Source organism: Metschnikowia bicuspidata, assembly GCF_001664035.1.
Source record: "Metschnikowia bicuspidata var. bicuspidata NRRL YB-4993 chromosome Unknown METBIscaffold_3, whole genome shotgun sequence".
Lineage (NCBI taxonomy): Eukaryota > Fungi > Ascomycota > Pichiomycetes > Serinales > Metschnikowiaceae > Metschnikowia > Metschnikowia bicuspidata.
Window position 1 is genome coordinate 1,048,115 of NW_017387733.1, and position 23,470 is coordinate 1,071,584.

At 40.7% G+C, this 23,470-nt stretch overlaps 13 protein-coding genes across 13 annotated transcripts; 3 read left to right on the top strand and 10 right to left on the bottom strand.

Annotated features, from left to right (window-relative positions):
* Nucleotides 1–134: 134 nt before the first annotated feature.
* Nucleotides 135–645, top strand: METBIDRAFT_31779 (RNA-binding protein). Its single transcript, XM_018855915.1, has one exon. It carries the CDS (start codon nt 181–183, stop codon nt 475–477), a length of 297 nt encoding a protein of 98 aa, XP_018711713.1. The 5' UTR covers nt 135–180; the 3' UTR covers nt 478–645.
* Nucleotides 646–1,933: 1,288 nt separating this feature from the next.
* Nucleotides 1,934–3,274, bottom strand: GDI1 (Gdi1p; the record flags this gene model as incomplete). The annotated part of the gene is made up of 1 exon (XM_018854078.1): nt 1,934–3,274. One exon carries the CDS (start codon nt 3,272–3,274, stop codon nt 1,934–1,936), a length of 1,341 nt encoding a protein of 446 aa, XP_018711714.1.
* Nucleotides 3,275–3,433: 159 nt separating this feature from the next.
* Nucleotides 3,434–4,855, bottom strand: METBIDRAFT_41923 (putative Xaa-Pro dipeptidase; the record flags this gene model as incomplete). The annotated part of the gene is made up of 1 exon (XM_018857466.1): nt 3,434–4,855. The coding sequence occupies one exon, from the start codon at nt 4,853–4,855 to the stop codon at nt 3,434–3,436; it is 1,422 nt and encodes a 473-aa protein (XP_018711715.1).
* A 196-nt stretch (nt 4,856–5,051) lies between these two features.
* METBIDRAFT_41682 (proteasome regulatory particle lid subunit) lies at nt 5,052–5,993 on the top strand (the record flags this gene model as incomplete). The annotated part of the gene is made up of 1 exon (XM_018857440.1): nt 5,052–5,993. One exon carries the CDS (start codon nt 5,052–5,054, stop codon nt 5,991–5,993), a length of 942 nt encoding a protein of 313 aa, XP_018711716.1.
* Nucleotides 5,994–6,037: 44 nt separating this feature from the next.
* On the bottom strand, nt 6,038–7,018 carry SAM35 (SAM complex subunit; the record flags this gene model as incomplete). The annotated part of the gene is made up of 1 exon (XM_018854079.1): nt 6,038–7,018. The coding sequence occupies one exon, from the start codon at nt 7,016–7,018 to the stop codon at nt 6,038–6,040; it is 981 nt and encodes a 326-aa protein (XP_018711717.1).
* Nucleotides 7,019–7,263: 245 nt separating this feature from the next.
* METBIDRAFT_42519 (polyamine acetyltransferase) lies at nt 7,264–7,950 on the bottom strand (the record flags this gene model as incomplete). The annotated part of the gene is made up of 1 exon (XM_018857549.1): nt 7,264–7,950. One exon carries the CDS (start codon nt 7,948–7,950, stop codon nt 7,264–7,266), a length of 687 nt encoding a protein of 228 aa, XP_018711718.1.
* A 209-nt stretch (nt 7,951–8,159) lies between these two features.
* Nucleotides 8,160–9,332, bottom strand: HAT2 (Hat2p; the record flags this gene model as incomplete). The annotated part of the gene is made up of 1 exon (XM_018857512.1): nt 8,160–9,332. The coding sequence occupies one exon, from the start codon at nt 9,330–9,332 to the stop codon at nt 8,160–8,162; it is 1,173 nt and encodes a 390-aa protein (XP_018711719.1).
* Nucleotides 9,333–9,512: 180 nt separating this feature from the next.
* On the bottom strand, nt 9,513–11,335 carry METBIDRAFT_31784 (SulP family inorganic anion transporter; the record flags this gene model as incomplete). Its single annotated transcript, XM_018855916.1, has 2 exons — nt 9,513–9,741; nt 9,835–11,335. Coding segments are annotated over 2 exons (1,542 nt in total), but the record flags the coding sequence as incomplete, so codon positions are not given.
* A 1,744-nt stretch (nt 11,336–13,079) lies between these two features.
* METBIDRAFT_11771 (uncharacterized protein) lies at nt 13,080–14,072 on the top strand (the record flags this gene model as incomplete). The annotated part of the gene is made up of 1 exon (XM_018854080.1): nt 13,080–14,072. One exon carries the CDS (start codon nt 13,080–13,082, stop codon nt 14,070–14,072), a length of 993 nt encoding a protein of 330 aa, XP_018711721.1.
* Nucleotides 14,073–15,448: 1,376 nt separating this feature from the next.
* On the bottom strand, nt 15,449–18,286 carry PUT3 (Put3p; the record flags this gene model as incomplete). Its single annotated transcript, XM_018857357.1, has 1 exon — nt 15,449–18,286. The coding sequence occupies one exon, from the start codon at nt 18,284–18,286 to the stop codon at nt 15,449–15,451; it is 2,838 nt and encodes a 945-aa protein (XP_018711722.1).
* A 357-nt stretch (nt 18,287–18,643) lies between these two features.
* On the bottom strand, nt 18,644–19,700 carry METBIDRAFT_31786 (PR-1-like protein). The gene has a single exon (XM_018855917.1). The coding sequence runs from the start codon at nt 19,565–19,567 to the stop codon at nt 18,761–18,763; it is 807 nt and encodes a 268-aa protein (XP_018711723.1). The 5' UTR covers nt 19,568–19,700; the 3' UTR covers nt 18,644–18,760.
* A 285-nt stretch (nt 19,701–19,985) lies between these two features.
* Nucleotides 19,986–22,706, bottom strand: METBIDRAFT_31787 (ATP-dependent 5'-3' DNA helicase). Its single transcript, XM_018855918.1, has 2 exons — nt 22,677–22,706; nt 19,986–22,530 (listed from the first exon to the last, which is right to left on the bottom strand). The coding sequence occupies exon 2, from the start codon at nt 22,519–22,521 to the stop codon at nt 20,365–20,367; it is 2,157 nt and encodes a 718-aa protein (XP_018711724.1). The 5' UTR covers nt 22,522–22,530; nt 22,677–22,706; the 3' UTR covers nt 19,986–20,364.
* Nucleotides 22,707–23,051: 345 nt separating this feature from the next.
* On the bottom strand, nt 23,052–23,324 carry METBIDRAFT_41083 (uncharacterized protein; the record flags this gene model as incomplete). Its single annotated transcript, XM_018857352.1, has 1 exon — nt 23,052–23,324. A coding segment is annotated over one exon (273 nt), but the record flags the coding sequence as incomplete, so codon positions are not given.
* Between the last annotated feature and the right edge of the window lie 146 nt (nt 23,325–23,470).

The window sequence follows — 23,470 nt, forward strand, 5'->3', positions numbered from 1 at the left end:
ACAGCTTCAATAAATTAGAAGACAAATGTGATTTTTGGCTCTCCTGGGATGATTAAACTCATTCAAGAGGGAATGTCAGACATTTAAAAATCATGACCGGTAATGCACAGAATGCGCACACCACTGGCACTGAAAGAAAAACTAACTCGACAACATGCGAGTAGTCTTCATATTCGAAATATGTCAGAGGGTCTTGTCAAGCCGAGCTCAGATTGTGGAAATGGAGCTGATACAAGTAATCTGAGAAATGATGCTGGCATGTTGCCATTGGAAGTCATTGATAATGCTGTCGGCACTCAAATAAAGATCTTGCTATCTAATAATAAAGAGTTCCAGGGCACCTTAATCGGGTTTGATGACTTTGTGAACGTTGTGTTGCAAAACGTCACTGAAGTTGATGCCAACGGTGAAAAGGGTAGACTTATCGAAAAAATGTTGTTGAATGGGGCTCAAATAGCCATGTTATGCCCGGCGTGAGTCGAGCCATGTGCGAAAAGAACAATTTTGAAGCTTGTGGATCGCTTCTTAAGGTCCCTTACTATGACATCGTCTTACAAGGACTAGAATGCCTTATAGGCTCGGGACTGATTTTAGTTTTGAGTTCATTTGATCAGCTGCTTTCAATGAGGGCGAATGGCCTGCATCTTGAAGACCAAGGTTAAATATCGTTGTATATCTCGTACTGACACTGTTTCTCAACACTCAAGTAAGAATGCAAATAACTATTTTATGTCAAGGGACTTCAGAAAGTTTTTTTATAGAAATTTCTGAGGAATTATCTGTGGATGATCTCAAAGCATATATTGAAGCTGAAACTGATATTCCCATTGAGGCTCAAGCATTGATTTACAATAGCAGAACACTCATAGACGGCCAAGCGACACTTGGGCAGTTGAAAATTGCCGAAAACGGGCTTATCTTGTTACAAGATGTGACAAATAATGTTCATGCTGGAAAAAAACCTTCCCATAATACAGATACAGCATCAAATGCCCAATTAAAGAAGGTTCACAAAAACTCACGTCCTGAAAGCGCTCAGCGTGATGTTGTATCCTCCAATTCAATTGGGTCGGAAAATATGGATGGTGAAACTTTCAAGTCATTACAAAAGATACATAATAATCCAGATGACCCAGAGTCTCAGATCAGAATATTGGAGATGATTCGTCAAAGTCAAGTCGAAGAGAACTTGCAGTTGGCGTTCGATATATCTCCTGAGTCATTTGTGGCAGTGAATTTACTTTATATAAAGTTGAGGATAAATAATCATGACGCATTTGCTTTGGTCGATACTGGGGCCCAAAATACTGTGATTCATCCAAAGTTGGCGGAAAAGTTCGGGATTCTGAATTTGATAGATAAGAGGTTTGCCTCAATGACGGTCGGTGTTGGAACTCAGCGTTCAGAAGGGAGAGTTCATAGTGTGCCAGTGAGTCTTGGTGATTTGGGAGTTGAGTTACCTTGCTCCTTCACGGTTTTAGACATTCACGTTGGTATTTTATTTGGCTTGGACATGCTTAGAAGACACAAATGTAATGTTGACTTGTCCAAGGATGTGTTAGCGATTGGCGACAAGGAGATTAAATTTTTGAGTGATCATGAAATTGAAAAGTATGTTTTGCCATCCCAAACACATAGCAAGTTGCCTCCGCATGTTCAGCCAAATTCACCACAAGAAGGTAAGACTTCCATGGAAAGCCTGAGTTGGGTTGAAAGAAATGACGAGTTCGAAAAAAGCAATGCAGAACATGTGTTCCAAGAAAGCTCAGTTTCAAAAATCATGTCATTAGGCTTCACGAGAAAAGAAGTGATTGAAGCATTAAGACAAGCAGATGGCAACGTCGAGCTTGCTGCCTCTTCTTTATTTTGAAAGGATCGACGTAAGAATCAAATATGATGTAAAACTATATGACATTGAAATTATGAGAATCTCTTACATAAGATTTTCCAGTTCTTCATCTGTTGGCCTCTTTTTCAAGACTAGTGGGTTACCTGTGACTCTGAAATATATGTCTTTTATGTCGTCTGTCGTAGTCTCGAAATGAGAAGATGGATCATAACTCTTGGATATGAAAATATTGCTCTCAGATCCGTCCTCCACAGGTTCGTACAACTCTGCGAGACCCATAAGTGTGTCGATGCGATTACCTAGCAATTTGAAAGCAGGCTCCAACTCAACGTGAGGAGACGAAGTTTCAACAATGGTAGACACGATTGCAAGATAGTACCCCTTTGGAACGACGCAGTGTTCATCGGAAAGTACTGCAATGTAAATATCATTTTGTCGTCCCACCTGATTTTGTGGAATGATAATCTGAACTGATTCCAAATTATTGGTGTTTGGGACGGGGTGATCAAGAATGCACATTGCCCTAATAACTTTGTGTCCAGTTTTTTTGACACGATCAGGGAAATATGTAGGATCAGCAATGACTATAGGAGCCTTGGCAGTACCCTCTTTGGTGACAACACCCTTGAATTGGTTGTTTTCGTCATACAAAACTTCGTCAATTGGAGTATCCAACATATAAGTGCCTCCGTAGATGGCAGATAAACGAGCAAATCCTTGAGGCAACTCGCCCAAGCCATATAAAGGGTAAATATATGGCGACTTACCGTATTTTGCGACTGATTGAACGTAGAGAATGATCCTTTCAATCGTTGGCCTCGCGAGTTCGGTCAAGTAGTCATCATTGGCCCATAAGGCCATCGCATGACCTATGAAATCCTTCGTACCTCTTTCCAAACCAAAGTGAGTGTAAACTTCATCCATTGAATTTTTGTCCAAATCCAAGCCCTGGTGTGTCGACAATTTATCATCGTCATACGCGGCAACGAATTCCAAGAAACGTTTCATTCTTCTTTTCTCGAAAATTCCCATTAAAGAACTCCGCAAAGCCTCCATCTCATTTGAGGGAACTTTTGAGATCTTTCCCGAGCGATAAACGTAACTCCCGCCTATTTGCTTGAATTCGATGTACTTCGTCACCTCCGTATGAACCAAAATGTTGGTCAACTCACCATTACTCATCAAAAATTTGGGAATCAAGTCTACGCACCAATCACGATCACGACCTGTGATGGAATCAGGCTTCTGAGATGATGGTTTGAATTTTTGATAAAGCTGCAGCAAGTTCAAGGACGCTGATTCCCCACCATAAAAGTCTTGTCTGTCAATATGAAGCACTTTCTTTCCTTCTACAGACAATATTCCAGAGAGAACACATTCGGTGAGCCCAGTGCCCAAAACGATCACATCATAATTCTCATCCATTTTTTATACCTGATTGTCTCGTTCTTTAAAAGACGATTTTACCATTCAGATTTTGGGGCGGGGAGTGGAAGTGAGGGCGGGAGCCATAAAAATAGCAATTATTGACCTATATATAAAATCACGTGCTTCCTGATATCGGCATATAAGCATTTTCTATGGCTATACTAAATTGTGAAATCTTTGGGCTCCTTTTTCAGAGCTGCTTTTGATAATTTCAGAAATTTCTGTAGGGTCAGAAGTGATTTTAGTCATATTTTCAAATCCGTCCTCAGTAATAATTAAATCATCCTCAATCCGAACGCCTCCCACGTACCAATACTTGTCGAGAATTTTTGTGTCAATAAATTTCAGTTTGGTAGGATCGCTCAAGATGTCATCGAGGAGAAATGGCGAGAAGTAAACGCCAGGCTCATCAGTCAATACCATGTTTTTCTGCAATTCTCTCCTCAATCTCAAATACTTCAATTTTTGGTTCGAGTCGTCGTAACGAGGATTCCCGCCCACATCATGGGTATCCATTCCTAGCAAGTGCCCAAGACCATGCGGAAAGAATCTAGCAGATATATCTGAATCAAATATTGTCTTTTCATCTGCATTAGTGAAAATACCAAGACGAATGAACTCTCTAATCAACACTCTGTGTGCCTCCAAATGGATATCGTCCCACAAAGCTCCAGGTTTGATCATTGACATTGTTACTTGCTGCATTTTCAAAACAACATTGTAAATTTCCAAGTGCTCTTTGGTCCAGTCTCCATTGATTGGGAAACATCTTGTTACATCTGATGCATAACAGCTCCATTCAGCCCCTGCGTCAATAAGGATCGACCTTTTCTCGCTGTTGATTTCATCATCATTTTTAACATAGTGTAATGTCGAGCAGTTCGGGCCTGCACAGCAAATTGGGTCATACAGTTGATACTTGGAACCCTGTCTAAGAGCATGATACATAAACTCGGCGTGTATATGAGTCTCGTTCGTTTCAATAGGGGTAGCCGACATCACAGCAAGATGACATTTATCTGTGATTGATGCAGCACGTCTCATGAGAGACAATTCAAATGAGTCTTTGATTAACCTCGATTCATCCAATGCAAACTTCAAGGTGTTCTTGTCTTCGGTCAAAAATTCTGCGAAAGGAGAACTCCATTTGTTAAATGTCATTGTAAAAACAGCAACTTCTTTCTGTTTTAAGCTTGCAAGCTCTTTCTTCAAATTTTGAGAATATTGGACATTATCCACATCGTACTTTTCCAAAGCTTCTTCCCGCAGAAGAGGGGGTCCACTCCACATAATATCTTCTGCATTGACATCAGGAAGGAATAGCGTCAATTCATCAGCATCTGCAAGGTACAAGACATGGGATCCTGGTATTTCACAGCCACTTAAGTAGTAGAAATACCGGTTTTGACGAAAAGGTTTGGTTTGGTCGCAGTAGTCATAATAGTCAAGGTTTTCCCCACTCAAAAAGAAACCGACTGGGTTATTTATTTTGATACTTTTGAAATGACTGTACACCTTTCGGGCGTGCTCCCTGGAAGGATACTTCTGGCTCGAGATAGAGCCCAGCTCAAAAGGCATTAGTGTCTGTGGATCTGAAAGTAAGTAGAGTTACGAAAAGATATATTTCCCCAGATAGTTTTACCGCAAAAATTGCAGAGTCTCAAACTCGCCTCCACAACGCCGTCCATAGGTAGGAGACAGGAGTGCGCGACCCAAGGTTCGTTGCCACTTGACCACACGGAATACACAAGAAACTTCTACCCTCCACACAAAAATGGAAAGATTACAAAGATTGTTAGGCGGAGCAAATGGATCGGTTGGGAATGGTGGATCTCAACTGAGTGACTCTGCCGCAATAGACGACTCAGAAACCGTTTACATATCATCTTTGGCGCTTTTGAAAATGCTTAAACATGGTCGGGCGGGAGTACCCATGGAAGTTATGGGTTTAATGCTTGGCGAATTTGTGGATGATTTCACCATTCATGTAAAAGACGTTTTCGCGATGCCTCAATCTGGAACAGGTGTTTCTGTTGAAGCTGTCGATGACGTGTTTCAAACAAAGATGATGGATATGTTGAGGCAAACTGGCCGTGACCAGATGGTTGTTGGATGGTACCACTCACATCCTGGTTTTGGCTGTTGGCTCTCATCAGTCGACGTCAATACGCAACAAAGTTTTGAGCAATTAAACAAAAGAGCAGTGGCTGTTGTCATTGATCCAATTCAATCGGTGAAGGGAAAAGTCGTAATTGACGCGTTTAGAACCATTGATGCAAGCACCTTAATGAGGGGCCAGGAACCTAGACAGTCTACTTCAAACGTTGGACACTTGAACAAGCCTTCCATTCAAGCGTTGATACATGGCCTTAACAGGCAATATTATTCTTTGAATATTGACTACCACAAAACCCTGTACGAAACGAACATGCTTTTGAATCTTCATAAAAATTCTTGGCAAAGTGGGTTGAAGATGATTGATTACAGCAAGTCTGAACATGAAAACTTATCCAACATACAAAGTTTAGTGAAGACCGCGAAGTCTTACAATGAAAGGGTCACTGAGGAGAAAGAGTTGCTGGAAGATCAGTTGAAAACAAGATATGTTGGTAAGCAAGATCCAAAGAAGCATTTATCTGAAAAATCTGAGAGGATCATAGAGGACAACGTGACATCATTGTTAACGAGTAATATTAACTCTATCGCAATTCAATAGTCTAATAGAACCCAATTCCAACAAGTTTCGGGTTTATTGTGTAATTAAAATTGCATCAAAATTCGCTTACTGTATTCAAAAGCATCATCAAAGTCATCCTTGCGCGAGAACGGTAAATTTACACCAGATGCTATAAGATACTCAACACAGATAACAAACGACACAAATCTGAACTGAATCATCTTTTTGCTTCTGGTCTCTGATTGGTCACCTGATGACAAGTAGCACAAAAATTGGGGAATCAGATTTTCAAACTCAACCAACTTGCTTGCGCATACTTTTTCTAGAGCCGTATGGGTTTTTGGAGAACCTAACATCCATTCTTGCACTGTATTCACAGTCATTGCGAAATTTGACGAAACATTGGGATATCTAACCGAAAAAGCATCCGAAGACCGTATGTCGCTTAAAAGCTTATCGATGATCTGCTTGGAAAGCTCGTTCTCGCCCTGGAATTCAGGGTCCATGTGAAATAAGTTTCTGAATGAGCTTGGGTATCCACGTGAAACTTTTGTGAGCAAGATAAGAATCCACAAATCATTCAAACTTTTTAAAAACTCATCAAATATAGCATCAAGAATCCCTTCTCCCACGAAATAATCTGTAATCATTAACTCAGCCCCAGAGACAACTTTCGAATTGCTTTTCGTATCTCCACTTGTCTCAATAAGCATCGGTAGCTCGCCGTTAGGCGATGCTAGATATGACAACGAAACAATTGCGTGACCTGGCTTGTCTGCCATGTTTTCACTTGGCAACAGAAATTTATATTTGTAACATAGCAACAATGAGGCAGCAAGGCTAGTAGGATCGGTTGGAATAAATTTTACCACATCTGCATTCAAAGATATTTCACGAATGTTATGAACAGCTAATGTGAGCTGTCTTCCACTAACTTCAAAACTTTCCTGATGGATAAATCTATATCTACCTTCTTTGGTGACTGATTTATCTTCTTCTTCATTTTTGTACGATCTCAATGGAAAGGCATTGAAAACCAGGCGAAGTAATGGTGGAATTTGCATGATATATTGTTGTCAGCAATCTGTTTCGAGCACGCAAGAAATGAAGAGCAGCCGACAAAGCGACGCATGCGAAGACATGCGAAAGTTCAAAATTCTGGAAGCAGAAAAAGATATCGATCAATATAACGACGAATAAAAAACCATATTGACTTAACACAAATGTGACATGCTATGTATGTATATATTTATTCCGCGGCAAATCATGATCCCTATCCTTCGGTCTTTTAAGTTCTAAATTCGGAATCTCATTCTTCTTGAGAAATCAAGTCGATGCTCAAGTCGTACCAACACTCATTGGCAAATTTGCATTGACTTTCGCCATGGTTCACAAAACCAATCTTTTCATAAAACGGAACAAGCCCTTCATGTGCAATTATAACAACTCTGCTTCCCAAGTCTTGATTTGATAATTTTTGAATGTAGTCGTGCATCAACAAAGTGCCTAGATTTTTTCTCTGCCAATCTGGATCGATTACCAAACCATGGACACCAATAGTTCTAGATTGCTCTATGTGCCCTCTAGAACGGTCCTCGCCCAGAGGGAGTTCCATAGAAGAGCTTGTAATTTTATCGGAAAATATCTTTGTAGCAATGATGTGCCCGATCAAGGTTTCCTTCACAACGGACAGTCTGATCGGCAACTTTTCCTCTCCATCATCTCCATTCTCAGAATCAGAGAGGGAAGATGTTGCCTTTAACTCGCCTTCTAGTTTCTTTGCAGTCTCTGGTAAGTTGATGGCATTATATTTATACCCATACTCTCTCACAAATAAACCCGAGCAAAGCTCTGGACAAACTGTCAACCTGTACTTAAGCTTTTCTTCTGAAGCTCTCTCTGCCTCAGGAAAGCCCTTGCATTCCAAGGACACACACAGATTCAAATCCTGAATCGTCAAGGGTCGAATGGATAAGTTTGGAGGAAAGTCTGTCATATTTGATGTTTATGTTTACACCTTTTGCGCAGGGAGTTGAAAAGTCGGGGTCAGTACGATTGCGCGCGCTCAACTTCCGAATTCGAAATGCCCCAGTAAGGCCAGGCTGTAACAACAAAACGCACTCACACATTTGAACGGGCCGCGTTGACTTGAGCAAAAAAAAAACATAAAAATAAAATATATCAATTATGTCAGGAATGAGTCTATCACTCTAATCGGGGAACTTCAAATTCACCAGTTTCATATTTTGTCAACAGATCACTTACTTTCCACAAATGAAGAATATTATCATCTGCTGTTGAGGCAAGTGTCCAATCCTGAAATGGACACCAGCTCAAATCTGTCACTGCACTAGTATGGCCTGCGTGCATCATGAATATTTCTGGAGCACCATCTTCTGCGTCCTCCTGTGTCTGTTCTTCTCCAATTCTGCACAAGTCCCAGAGTATGACCCTTCTGTCTTGTGAACCCGAGGCTAGAATACCATCTCTGTGTGGAGAAAATTCCATGCTCGTAATACCATCTCCGTGTCCCATCATGGTATGAAGTGCATCACCCTTGGATGATTTCAGATCAAGGACTCGGAGGTCCAAGAAGCTGATATTTGAGTTTTGATTTCCCACAGCAAGCAAGTTCGTAGAAAATGGAGAAAACGCGAGACTGTTGATCCCTTCCGACGCTTCGTCATGAAACATTTGCACGGGCTTATTGTGAGCCCGAGTATCAAATAAGTAAACATTTCTGTCGTCTGAAACGGAACCAAATACATTCGTATCGAATGTATGCCATCTCGCATCATTCACAATATCGGTATGGCTCAGATATCTTTCGAGAAATTGCTCTGAATTACTCCTGTTGACGTCGCTTATGACGCAGGTTTTGTCATCTGAACCTGTGAGCAAAATCCCACGCTGAAAATGATTCCACGAAAGTCCATAACCATTCTCACTGTGGGATGCGAGCGTTAATTCTTTGATTCCTTTCGCCAAATTAAATATTTCACATCCACCAGCCCCATTTATAGCAGCTACCAAGTTGGGATCTTGTGGCATGTAACGAGCCCTATTTATTTCACTGGATGTCTTGATCTTTTTCGAAATTTTAATTTTTGAGGAGGTCCGAGCTGTTTTGTCAATGTCGCTATTACTTTTAACAGGCAACTTTGTCGACGCCAACTTAAGGTAATTATCGTCCATTCCAGAAGTGTGAGTTCCAAGTAGCAATTTAGCATTATTTTCTTCATGTTGTGGGAGCCATTGTATTGTTAATGAGGGCCATGTGAGAGCCGTCTCGCTCACAAAATCATACATGAAGCGACAGTTCTTTCGCCACAACTCGTACTCTTCTTTAAGCTGAAGGTGATTTTGAGAGTCATCCATCTTGCGAATATATTATTGTACTGCTTTTCCTTGGATATTCTTGACACTCCTTTGACGCGACGCCATTCCAACTTCGAAAAAACATAGGTGTACTGGTCTGTAGTGACACGCGTTTCACAGGGATATTCTACCATTAGCACGCATGCATAGTAATTGCTAAGCTCTTTTCCTTTTGAACGCTAGCCTTTTTATTCATCGTATCCATGAGTTAATAGGTCACACCTCAAATGCCGAAAGTCTGCATTATTTATTGATATAATTATTATGTTAACTGATTTTTGGAATACTCTGAGACTGATGAGAAAGAATGTTCTCTCACGAACATCAACTCAGGCTCAACAATTTTATGATAAGCACATCGATAAAGATTACTTGTATAAGTCAATCTGTCTAATTGCATAAATCAGCCCTAATCATGCTGTCAGCTCATAGCCCGGACAACAATGGTTCTCGTAATAATCAATAAGATGAAGAGCGCTTCGAATGTGCTCAAAAAAGGGACCGGCTTCAATCCCGTTGACATCAGATTTGGTAACACTATCAAAAGTTTTAGAAGTGTCTGTAAGACCATCTCTTGAATTGCTCATACGCTGAGATGCATCCGAAGGACCTGTTCCACTGGCCACTTCATCTATGCTCATAGATCTGCAATCTGCTGCCAATATATCTGTAATGCCGGTGTCTCTCAATCTCTTACGCAAGTTATTGCTCTTGCTGACTCGAACAAAAAAAGATTTGATATTGCGCTTGTTGTAGAGCGATAGAGATTGGTACAATATATGAGCTGCAGAAGAGTCAATATAAGACATACCTTCCAAATCAAATATCATGTATTTTGACATTGATGTATCCCGACTCCTCTTTAGGGCGGGATGGGCTTTTGCTGATCCATACATCTCCAACCTTTTGAGTCTAGATCTTAGATCACTGGCATTTGTAAATGTGAGAGGTTCTGGGATCTTAATAATAAGACAACCTTCAATTTCTTCTAAGGCTTGAAAATTAAGCGGTCGAAACCGATCTGTGAAAAGGTTTAACTGAGAGGGACGTTTCTCATAATTCTGTTGCTCTGAAATCGATTGGCCAAGGGCAGTTGTAAGGTCTGCATCTAGGAACGTATTAGTTCCTGGAACCCGTCCAAGAATCTGTATATTCGACTCTGCAGAATTCTTTACAACTCTTATCAACAGATATACTAATCCAACTGCTATTCCGGCCTCTATGGAAAAGAATATTGTTGTGACGATTGTCATGAAAAATGTGATCAATTCGTTAAAACCATGTGATCGCCAGTGAAACATCACTTCCTGTGGCCCTTCACAGATTAACAGGACCCCAATGACAGAAGTTATAACACTCAAAACACATTTAGGAATATAGTAAACGAGTCTCGAAACAAAGCTCGCGGTGATCAAAGAGAATAATCCCATTATAACACCCGAAAAGGTTGTTTTTGCCGAAATAGCATTAATCTTTGATCTTCCATATCCCCCAAAAGAAGGTAGCCCTCCAAAGATGGAACAAACCAAATTTATCGCTCCGAGCGCCACAAGTTCTCGATTGGATGATATTGGCAAATCGTATCTAGAACCCAAAGACTTCAGAGCCGTAGTTGACTCAAAAAAGCCAAGCATAGCGCATAAAAAACCTGAGGTGCTGAGCTTTTTCGCAAGTTGTAAGTGACTTGTAGGCAATGGATTGAAAAGGGGAATTTTTGCTGACATGTCTGAAACCTCACCAACAACACTCAACCCTTGATCATTCCAATGAAATTTTTGACATAGAATTGTTGTTGTGGCAACTAAAATCAAAATTTCGGGAACATAAACAATATATGTTAGCCAGCGCTTCTGTGAGTTCACTGCCCGTCTTTTAAAGAACCGCATAGTCATAATACTTATAAAAGATATTGCACTAACTTTTAGCGTGAGCGAATGAGCAGCATGATAGTTTTCAATGACAAATCGAAGCTTGTCGAATGGAGAATGTACATCTCGCTTGTTCCCTTCATTCGGTACTTGACTCAAGAGATTCTCAATTCCAAACAGGGGAATAAGCGAGTTAATAATCATGACCATACCTACTCCACAAATGAATCCTTTCAACAACGAGTCGCATAGAACATTATCAAGAAAACCAAATCTTCCCAAGCCGAAGCCAAACAATGTTGCGCCACTCGTGAAAGTGATTGCGACCACGTACTCGGAGGCTGATGTCCCATTCTCTTTCGCATGGTGAAGAAGAGGCTCGACAGCTTGACCAACAATGAGCGATATTGGAGCCTCTGGTCCAGTTATCATTTGAGGAACCGATCCCAAAATCATATATATCAAAGGAGCAATGCCCAAAGAATAAAGTCCACAAGTGATCGGGACTTTTGCTAGAGAGTTTGCATATGAAATAGCCAATGGTATTTGGAAAGTAGCCAAGGAGACACCTCCAACTAAATCTCCCAAGAAATACTCAACACAGTACTCATTCACCCATGAAAAAAAGGGCAAATAATACGGGAGTAGTTCACGTAAAGTAAGCGAGCTAGTACCGGGGAGATATTCTGTGACCGATTCAAAATTTTGCATCTGATGCTGATTTATAGCCAGATATGAATCATGGAGCTGCTGATTCATCGGTCTTGAAAGAAGAAATGACTCCTCGTCCGAACTCTTCCCACCTTCTTCTGAAAATTCAGGAATAGGCTTTCTCTTCATCAAACCATTTGATCTTATAGATTGCGAACAGCTCTCGTCGTTAACTCTCCTGCTCGAGATAAGTCGAGAATGAGCGCTGGGACTTTTCTCATTTCTGGTGGATCTGCCTTTGTTCGTAAGGGGCATCTTGATGAGTGTCTTAACTGGTTTCGTTAATTCTAGCACATTCAACCCTATAAAATTATCATATCACACAGAATTTACTCTTTTGGCAGTGAACTTATGTTAGGTTGTGAAGATTTAAATAGTAGTGCGGGGTTATTTGGCCGACGAGGCAAGCACGAATACGATAGTCGTGATTCAGGTCCTTCATACGGGTGTGTCTACAATTTTTTTTTACTTTTGCATATATTCAGCTTGTTCTCAATGATTTGATCCAAAAAATCAATGGGTTTTGTATACTATTTTTTCCAGTTCACATACTGTGGGCGTTTTACCTCTTTTGCTTATTATATTTTTTTCACATGACTTCCCAAACGTCCAGAAAAATAAATCTGTTCTTTGCGGTGCATTGTTTCTGCGTTTGGGCGAGCCATTTGATTGGGATAAACAAATAACTTGCACACGTGTTCATCATGGTTCTTTTGATATCATGTGACTTTTTCAACTTTATTAGCCCTTGTAAGGAATCTCACGCAATACTTCAACAAAAAACTTTAGATAATCCAGAGTACCGGGGTGAAAGAAGGAGGTTTCCTTTTCCTCGGTTGAGCAATGGATTGACAAAAAAGTCGCAAGTATTGGTTGATATAAAAATCTCAATCATTTCATTGATATACTGAGGGCATGTTGTGAAATATGACAACTTGTAAATTTAAGAAATGACGATGAGAATTAATGCTCGTAGCTGACAGCTGAAAATGGTAAAATTCACGGGTTTATTGTTTCTGGCAGACATCATATTTCAATCTACATACGAATGGCAGATATGTGGTGTTCGGATGTTGTCCACGCAGACAAGCACTGCAGGCAAATAATTTTTATTTGACTCACTCAGTACAACCCTGTCGAAATCATACCTACTAAAAGTTGACACAAAATGTTACGTTCTTTGATTTATAAAAGATCTTTTTCTACCACAAAAATTAGTCGTCAAACACTAGCATTTATTGAAGTATCTAATGGAAGTATAACCTCTCTGTCTTTGTCAGCTATCACCGCTGCTCAAAACCTCGGAAAGCCGATAACAGCCATTCTAGCAGGCACACAAGCTGAAAAAGTTGCCTCTTCAACTTCGAAAATTGACGGAATTTCTAAGGTTTTATCAGCAGGGAATGGTCAGTATGATCACTACCTTGCAGAGGAATTGGTTCCTTTGTTGAAGGAAGTCATAGAAACTAGGAAGTTCACGCATATGATCACACCGGCTAGCGCTGTAGGGAAGTCCTTTTTACCGAGATTAGGGGCTTTGCTTGATGTGCAGCCAATCTCAGACGTGGTTGAAGTTTTGTCCGAAGATACCTTCGTTCGCCCTATTTACGCCGGAAATGCTTTGGCAACCGTGAAGAGCAATGACTTGACTAAGTTGGTCTCCATCAGAGCTTCAGCCTTTCAACCTGCTAAATTTAACACCGAAAGCGTGTCTATTGAAGAAATTGACTCACTGGAAAAATCTGATAACCGCACAAAGTTTTTGTCTGAGCAATTGATAGAGTCCGACAGACCAGAGTTGGGTTCCGCTACGAAGGTTGTGGCAGGTGGACGTGGACTCAAGAACAGAGAAACTTTTGAATCTCTCATAGAGCCATTGGCCTCCAAATTAAATGCGGCCATTGGAGCATCCAGAGCGGCTGTAGATTCTGGCTTCTGCGACAACTCTTTGCAAGTAGGCCAGACTGGAAAGATTGTTGCGCCCGACTTGTATATCGCAGTTGGTGTTTCTGGTGCAATTCAGCATTTGGCTGGAATGAAGGATTCAAAAACCATTGTTGCAATTAACAAGGATCCTGAGGCTCCTATCTTCAACATTGCCGACATTGGTTTAGTTTCTGATCTCCATGAAGCTGTGCCTGAGCTTTCAAATAAGTTGTAGTTTTTGACGCGTATAGTCTTTTGATCACAAATCATTGATGGTCTGAAATTAGTTTTCATGTCCCTAGTATTAGAATTAAATCCCGTATTCTGAACGTGTAAGGCCAGATCAACTTACTCAAGATTTCGCGGCACGACTGCAGGAGGGAACAGCGGAATTTACCCAGAGCTGAACGAACAGCTTTCGAACTTGCGGTACTGACCACACTTTCAAGCTCTTGGTTGTGGATGAAATATCACGTTTTCATCGCTCTCCCACCATCCAATATCGACATCGAGGTTTATACATCGTGACCTCAGATTAGTGTAAACCTGGCAAGATAAAGCCAGTATTTGAAAAACAAAGATTGTGTCGAAGGTAATGAGCATGCCAGAGGGAGGTAGATTCGAAATAGATCAAAATCGTGTGACGGTGTTGCTTTTGATTAACTCACTCCTCATCAAGAAAGCCCACAATATATACGTTACCGTTCTCAGTAACCGATTAGCAATACAGCAAATGCCACCCCAATCGCGTCAAAGCATACTTGAGCAATATAATAATATCAACCGACGTTTGCAATGCAACTTGAGTGTTCTTTCATTTTTGGACAACTCATACAATAACAAGGCCATGGTCCAACTGTCTCCCAAAATAGAATTCCCTGTTATTCTTTCCCCTCCTCCAGAGATGCCTGAGTTACGACTGTTATATAAACGACTTCAAGAGTTGTACCCCGAGGCTATAGAGTTTTTAAAACTCAAAATGCACCAGTTGAAACTGCAGCAAGAGTCCCAACTCAAATCTCCACATATTTCACATATTCCTCAGAACACACAAATCTCCCAAATGCCTCATTCACAGCAACAGGGTATTCAACAGCCCCCTCAACGGTCTGGCTCTCAAATAGATCATAATGTTTCCCAACAACAAGGTCCAATACAAGCGAACCAAAGGCAACAGTTTCTACAACAATCATTTCCTCCTTATAATACACAGGGCGAAACATCTCCACATTACCATTCGCCACAAGTGAATGTTGCTCAATCACAAATGGGTATTAATCAATCGAGAAAAAACGGTCTGGCAAGCATGACGTCCAAAATTCCAGTGCAACATCATCTTCCGCAGCACCACTCTAAACATCTAGATATGTCATTTCCTGGTGGAATATCTCCTCAAATGATGTCCAAAGAACCTGAAATATCGCTTTACAATGACTCATCCAATTTGATGAATGGTAGCGCAACAAAAAATATGCCCCATATGCTGTCCATTTCACCTCAGCAGATTCTCCAGCAGCAGATGCCACCTAACGATATTTCAATGGAATTTTTATAGCTTAGTACGAACAATCAACATCATTGGATTAAACTAGAAGCAATTCCAGAACAGGACTAGAAGGCGTCATGATGAAACTCCAGGTTAATTATATCGCTGTAAGCACCAACGATGTTACTCATTGAATAGCTTTGTTGCGCATGATTTTCCTTCAATGGCTCTTTATGATGACTGGAAGAATCATTTTGTATGCCACTTTTTTGATCGATGCCCAATGAATTAACTCCACTCATCCCTGAGGGTTGCAACCACCCTGCATCATTAGTGATTTCATTCCACATCTTTTGTTCTTCATCAACATAAGTAACTCCTTCAATACCTGCTAAATCTGAATTTGAATAGAAATCGCCTCCTATATTTGATCCCATAGCTGAGCCAAAAGTATTCTCATTAGTGAGATTTTCTGATGCAGCGATAGTTGGTGTGTGTCGATTAGAAGTTGGCCGTGTGGCAGATGGAACAGGGCCATTAAACTGAATGAAGTCCAAATCTGAGCGAAGTGGTTCTGGCACAACAGGCGGGTTAGAATATTCGGGACTAGGCTGTTTGAATACAGAGTCAGAAACATGATTTGAGAAATTTTCTTCGAAGTCCATCTTAGCTTCATCCATGGATGGAAAATTAGATCCATCATCGTGCTTCTGCAAAAGATCGTACATGACTCCATTGAAATCAAGCACTTTGATCAATTTAAGCAACTGAGCTCGTCTGAGAGCAGCTGGATAATTTCCTAATTTTTTCATCCGGGTGAAAAGGGTCAATGCATGATCTAAGTGATCCCTCGTTGCATCGTGTACTCCAAAAGAAGCGTTGAATAAAATCAATGTGGAGGCTGACGTAAACAAGTATTCGCGATCCATCCAGCCAAACAATGCTACCATGTTCTGCGGTAATAGTGCCCAAATACATTTGATTGTGTTAATCGAGGCCTGAAATGATGCGTTTAATAGAGTGAGAACATTCTTGGAGTATTTCGATAAATCAATGAATTTCGACTCATGATTTCCCGACTGCAATTCTTTCAATTTTTTTGTAGCAAAATGAAATAATAATGGTCTCACAGCTAGATTCATTCCTTGGAAATATTCCGTCATAAGGTTTACAATCAAGCGAGAGATATTTGGGTTGCTCACAGAAAAGTCCACTTTCAAAAAATCCGGTAGAGAATTCATCCATTTAAACAAACGTTGGACTAAGTCCGAGACGACAGGTAGGATGTTAGCTGTGGGTTGCTTGGTGTAAAGCGACGATAGAATAATAGCGTTGATTTGTGTAATGGTAACGCAATTGTTGATGTATTCAGAAGACGGAAAAATGTAAGAGCTTCTCACATCATTCTCGTCTTTAGAAGTGTTGCTCAAGTTGATGTTGAAATCAAAGGGTAATTCAGTGGAGACGCTATCATCAGCAAAACTTAACGGTAAACCTGCTTTAGATGAGAGCATACGCTCATACATATAAACAGTCCACCATATGCGTCTTCTGTGTTCCAATTCAAACCTGTTTAGATTATCTTTGTCGGCATCTACATGCCACCCAAGGATCAAGGTAGAGCGTAACGCCAAGCCAAAATAGAAATAAGAAGCTATTGTACAATCAGCAACTTGAAGGTAAAAAGCGTAAAGTAACATCACTTCGATACCTCCATCTTTTGTGATGTTATCAATTGCTCCGGATGCAAAAAGACCAGTGAATAGCTCGGACGCCTGATAGAAAAAACCAGAACCCGGCAAAGTATTTCGTTCCCCGTCTGCCTTCTTCTTGCTTTTTTTTTTTGCAAAAGTGTTTATGGTATCTTGCTTCAGGTTCCTTATGTGCGTATCTGATTCAGTACCAAGATACATCTCGCCAATAGCAAAAATTAACAAGATTTTGCAAAACCAGATTGTTTCTAAAATCGTGTCGTCATCCGTATCTTTTTTAATCAGATTTTCATAATCAGATGGGTTAATTTTGCCCGAGATATTTCGTTTTATAATTTTTTTGTTTTCCTCGTTGTTACCAGAATACAAGTTCATAAGGTATTTTTTCACTAAACCTTCGTTGAAAAAGTAGAAGCATCCGTCATTATAATTTATGAATGTGTCTACCAAAAGAATGGCGTAAGAATATGACGGAAGCGTGAAGTTGACCGAAAGACCAGGGCGGGTATTGGTTTTTGCCAATGTAATATTGTAAGCGTTTCCCTCTTTTTCAAGAATTCTGGTCTCTCGCTTTTTATCAGCATGTCCTTCCATTTGTGACAGCGATCCCGCATTTAATTGACTACTGGGAACATCAGCGGGGGAAGGAACCGAGGAATGAAGATGAAGTAAGTTAGACGACGGGAGAGCGGGTGCCATATTCTGTATCTCGAGTCCGAACAAAGTCATGGAGGAGGACCCAACGTAAAGTTTTTCTCCTGTTTGGGATTGAATCAATCTTCCATACTTTTCAAGAGAGGGGTCTATTACCTCATTATTGGGATCAAAATTCTCTGGATCGAATCGAGGGTTGGGCCCCGCAGAAGAGAAAGACGTCTGCTCGAATAGCTCGGCTGGGCGATTTCCAGAAGATAAGCTGTCAGACGGGCTAGTGTGAGGAAGATCATGTGTGTTTTTGAGCTGTTCTTCCTTAAGTCTGTTTCTGAGACATGAATTTTCCTTTTTGAGCTTAGCGATGTCTTCCTGAAGCTTGTATATGTACTTCCGAGAAACTACTAATCGCTTTTCGTACTCAACATACTCACACTTGGTCTTTGCCATCTGACATTTCAGACAAGGTTGTCCCCCAGGGCACCTTGTGTGCCTGAAGCGACACCTGATGCATGCACGGGCAGTTTTTTTGAGTTGGTTCGAAGGTATCAAATGTGCATCCGATGAATCATCGATGATTTTCTCATCGTCGAAAGACATGGAGTCAAGAGACGTTTCCTTTTCCGGAATATTTTCAACTAAAAATGACGAAAGTTGTCCGCTAAATGCAGATCCATTAGGTGTGGGATCTTCTCGACTTTTATGATTCATAAATATTGACTTGATAAGATTTGAGTGTAATGAACTTAGACGCTTCGATAGCAGACAGGTCACTGAATATGAGATAATATACAGTTCTACGCGGTGACCAGGTCAAAGATATAATTTCATAACTCGCCCCGAATGTCTCCAAGAAGTCATATTTCTATTTCTTTTGTTTTTCAATTTTCGTCTGTAACGATCAGCTTGTTAAACAGATAAATAAACAAACAAACAAAAACAAAACCAGAATGTAAACCGGGTTTACAATGCAGATTGACCTGTTTCCTTCATCTCAGTAGATCCCTAAAGTTATTTAAAACTAACCTTCATTTTACTATTTTTACTTAAAAAAACTCGTTCAACCAAGTTACATCAGTCCGCAGAAAGATTTTCTAATCCTTCACCGACGTAATTGCCTGCTGGGTTATACGAGCAAATTACGTATAGCCCCCCACTGCAAGACTTGTAGGCACATCCTAACTCTGTGGTACTTTGCCATATAACTTGTGTGAAATGGTCAAGAACGGTAGAGGTGCTGTAGTCATAACCGGTGCCCTCAGAATACCAAGCTTCAAGAGCAGCCACACCAGTTGAGTATCCATAGGCTAAGTTCTCTCCATAAGAATCCCCGCTATGGACCAAAGAGCCCCCGCAAGTATACGAATCAGCATAATTCTGGGCGTAAGTAAAAAGATTTGCTGACCAGGATAAACCAGAAGCTGAATGTGCCTCTCTCTTTTCATTATGCGCATCTAAAATAGCCTTCGCAAATTCCGCGTCTACTCCAGATGAGGAAATTTCACTGTAAATGCTGGATTCAGAATCACCTGTTGATACCGAAGCGGACGTAGCTTGACTTGTTTTCGTAGCTTGCTGATTTGTTTCTATGGCGGCATCCGAATTGGTTTGGCTTGTTGCAATTGTAGATACAGTGGGAGACGTAACAATTGTTGTTTCTTCGAGGTCAAACCCAAGATTGACGAGAGATGGTGAGTATGTTTCAACAGTTGTGGCGGTGGTGGCTCCTACAGCAGCCACATCATCAAAAGCAGATACAGTAACAGGAGCAGTGCTCTGGCTTTGCTGAGAGAGGACAATAGAAGATCCAATAATATTCCCGCTCATATCAACCGTCACATAATGATATCTGGTAATGGATACTGTTTTAGCCGCAGCCATTGTTAAAAGACTCAAATGGCCTGCAGTTGAAAGGAATTTCATTGTGAGTATATCTTCGAAGGATGGGCCAAAGAGAAATGTATTATTTGTTTAATAGAAAAGGATGGTTTGTGATTGATGCTGAATATTCGTGTTCTTTTAAACTGACATATATGTTTTGCTTCAAAATGGAATGGTTTTAAATGCCTACAAGCCGCCACTCTAGGTCTGACCCGCGTTATGAGCGATGCCACATTTGTTTTGACAAGAAATGAGAAAAGCGCGCTGGATCTGCAGCCGCGATTTGAACCTCCTTATGCTTTAGCCATTGTGTTGATATTATTCCTTCGAAATGATGGACAAGCGCACTTTTTTTGTTGATTAATCCAGAGTGCCAAGGTCAAGAATATTGAGCATTTAGCTCTCTCACACCGCGACTGCCTGATATTGATAGAATAATGCTCCTTTTAAAGAAAGGTAAACTATACTTTCATTCCGGAAGTCGCGAACGCGACTGACCTCGGGTTCTCGCATGAGGTCTTGCATGAAAGATACAAAGGTTGACAAAATTTGGCGTAGTTTACTGAAGGCACATTGACCGTTATGCAGATCAGATACAGACTTCTAGCCTACGGTTTGAAAAAGGAAGAAGCCGAGGCGAATAGGGGTGTTAACTCAATCCAATTTCTGTGCAGGGAGTAAAAAAACAAGCGTTTCAAAAAGTATCATAATGGAATAATGACAAAAAATAAACTGCATGAACTCTGATCTAGATTCATGCTTTGAAAGCTAGGCATATGGCACATAAATAACTCAATTCAAAAATTCATTATGTCTGGATACCTGACATCAAAAACTTCGTCCGCATGGGTTACCCAATCGCGGAGAAACTGCACCCCACTTTTTTCGAGAAGTTCCATGTCTCCAATCACACAGAGGTGTCTCTTGGGACGGGTCATCGCAACATTTAGTCTTCTGAAATCCTTTAGAAATCCAACTTCGCCAAAATCATTGGATCGCACTAAGGATACTATTATTGCCTCTTTTTCTCTTCCTTGGAATCCATCTATTGTTGAAACCTCGATTTCATCCAGGTCCTCTTGGATCAACAGCTTTTTCATTGCAGCGACTTGAGCGCTATAGGGAGAAATAATTCCGATGTCACTCGGACAAACTCCAGCTGTAATCAATTGGTTGATGTGGTTTCTTACCACGAGTACTTCCATATCGTTAAATTTGGAACCATTTGAAGCGTTCTGACTGAGAAAAGCATTATCCTCCTCCATTTGTTCGGGAAAGTCGCCGCCTTGTGTGTCATACCATATACATGGAACGGTTGTTTCATCCGTCGACGCTACTCCATCTAGGTCACAAAGTAAGATTGATCTCACAGTTTTGTCAGCGGTGAGGCCCCCGCCATATAGCTTATCAGATGGAAATCTCATGATATCATTATTCATTCTGTATTGAACATTTAGCATTTTCTTAAATTCATGCCCTGCATGATCAGAAACGAGACGATCGAAAAGAGTTTTTTGCAAGTCTGCAATAGCTTCGCCCAGACTTCTCAAAGCAGATGCTTCCTCTCTTGATTCAACTGAAGGCGGTAATTGTTGATTATCCCCTGCTATCACCAATCTTCGACATCCTAAATGATTCACTAATGGAATCCAACATTGAGGCTCCAACGATTGGGACACTTCGTCAATAATTATAGTGTCGAACAAAGGCTTATCAATACCATACTCCATATTTTTGTAAACATTGAATAGCTCATTTGAGCCCGATCCATGAAGTGTAGAAAGAACGACATCGGCATGTGTAATAAGATCAAGTGTTATTTGTTTCTCCCTTTCTCTCATCTCACGTTTCAACTGTTTTAGTTCAGTCCATAGTGCCTTACGCTCGTTGAAACTTTTTGATTTTTTCAACGATGTGAGAACATTTTTTATGTCATTTTGAATGTCCCTCAATACAAGCTGATTGTCACCACCCTCTGCGAGTGAACCTGACTTTGAGAGTACATCGAGAGAATGCTGAAGATTGGATGATAGGAGCCGAGCTGGATGCCCCACTCGAATGAGGTTTTCTGGGAGGGCTTGGGTTTTCCTTTGATTTTTTTTTCTTGATCTTTTGTGTGCTACTTCCTCACAAACTGGCGCAAAAGACGGAGATAATCTTTCCAATAAATTGTCTACCGAAATGTTCGATGCACCGCAGACGAGTATTCTTTCGCCATGAACGAATCGAAGTTGTTTGATGAGTTCAACTAATGTATGTGTCTTACCAGTTCCTGGTGGTCCATGTATGATTGCGATTGGGGACTTGAAGATCGAAAATTGTATTGCATCTTTTTGGGACTCGTTCAAACTAGCATCCCAAAATTGAAGCTGGGATACAGCTGCTTGTCTTGGCTGAAACTCTTGCTCACCTAGAAGAATCCGTATCACATCGGTCTTTTCATGGGTAGATAGATCCCTCATTTTCTTCATGGCTTGTACCATTCTTTTATAAGTAATCGAGTTGGTGAGCTTCACTATCCACATGCGATTATTTTCATGAGCGGTATTGTTATAAATAGCTAAGAAGGTATCATTCATGGAATCTTCTTTCAAACTCACATTTATGATTTTTCCGTTCAAGCGTGTTACAACCCCTTCCAAAGACGTTTCATGTTCAGAGCAGTATGAGCTCATGCGATCTAACTTAACAATATCTCCCACTTTCAAAGATCCTGTCTGAATTTCATCATTTTGTTGGCAAAGAGCCGGGTCTAGGGAAAGCTCGATTGAGGTCTTGCCAGTCAAGGCTGTTTTGAAATTGGATACGTTCAAATTTATAACTGCCAAACCAAATGCAGCCAATGTTTTCGGGCTGTAGGACAGCAAATACTGGGTTGTTGTGAGCAGGTCACAACTTTGTTCAAGTTCGATAGCCTTGATCAATTCATCCGCAAGGTGCTTTTGAAGTGACATTTGTATCTTCTACGGGAATGTTAGTATCAGTTTTTCACGGACCGGCCAGAGTTTCTACGGCTGATTCGATGCATCTTCGATACGTTTCTTTATTTGTGATCGGGTTTCAAAAAAAGTATTAGGAGAATTTTCTTTCTTGCTTTCGATCAACATACCAGAAAAAAGAAAGGTTGTACTTCAGCTTGCTGGGAACGATTGAGTCACGAGGGTAACAGCGATCTTTTTTTTCCCCTCATTTTCTCAACTCAGGGAGGGCGTGACAAGCTGTAGTTCCAAAGATGTAAATATCGGTACCCACATCGATTGAACACAATTGAAAAGCCAGATGTTTATTCATGTTTTCCTTCAATAAATTGATCGTATATAAATTATTAACATAGTACTCCTATTGCGCACTTCCCAAACCAATTTTGAACGGTCTGGCTGGTATACGAAATGATGCAAATGCCGAAAAGCGAAAATACCCATCAGCCATGTGTTAAGTCAGAGTTCCAGGAAAGAAGCTGAGACATAGCAAAATCAAAGACGCTTTACCCCATCGAGTTATCAATGTCTGCACAAGTTTTCTGGTGGGCAGACTCTGACGTTATATTTTTTTGCTTGAAGTACCCGGAGAACCTCAAAAGAGACACGGTTCTATCAAAGCAGCGCTCCCCAAAAGCTAGATACTGACCAAACCATTTCCTAAAGTCAACGGATGAGAAGTGGGATGTATCGAATACCAACCCAGTGTTTCGATGTATACCAGCGAGAATAATTGATACTAAAACCAAGTCAAAACCGTAGTGTGCAAGCTTCCCTACCTAAACTGTCAGATAAAATGCTTTGTCGCAAGAATGGCACGAACTCCGGGTTAATTGATACATACGGTCATTCTTGACAATGTGGTTCACATGGTGAGCAAGGTTTCGGTGTCGCACTCGCGCACTAGATTTACACGCAGTAAAAT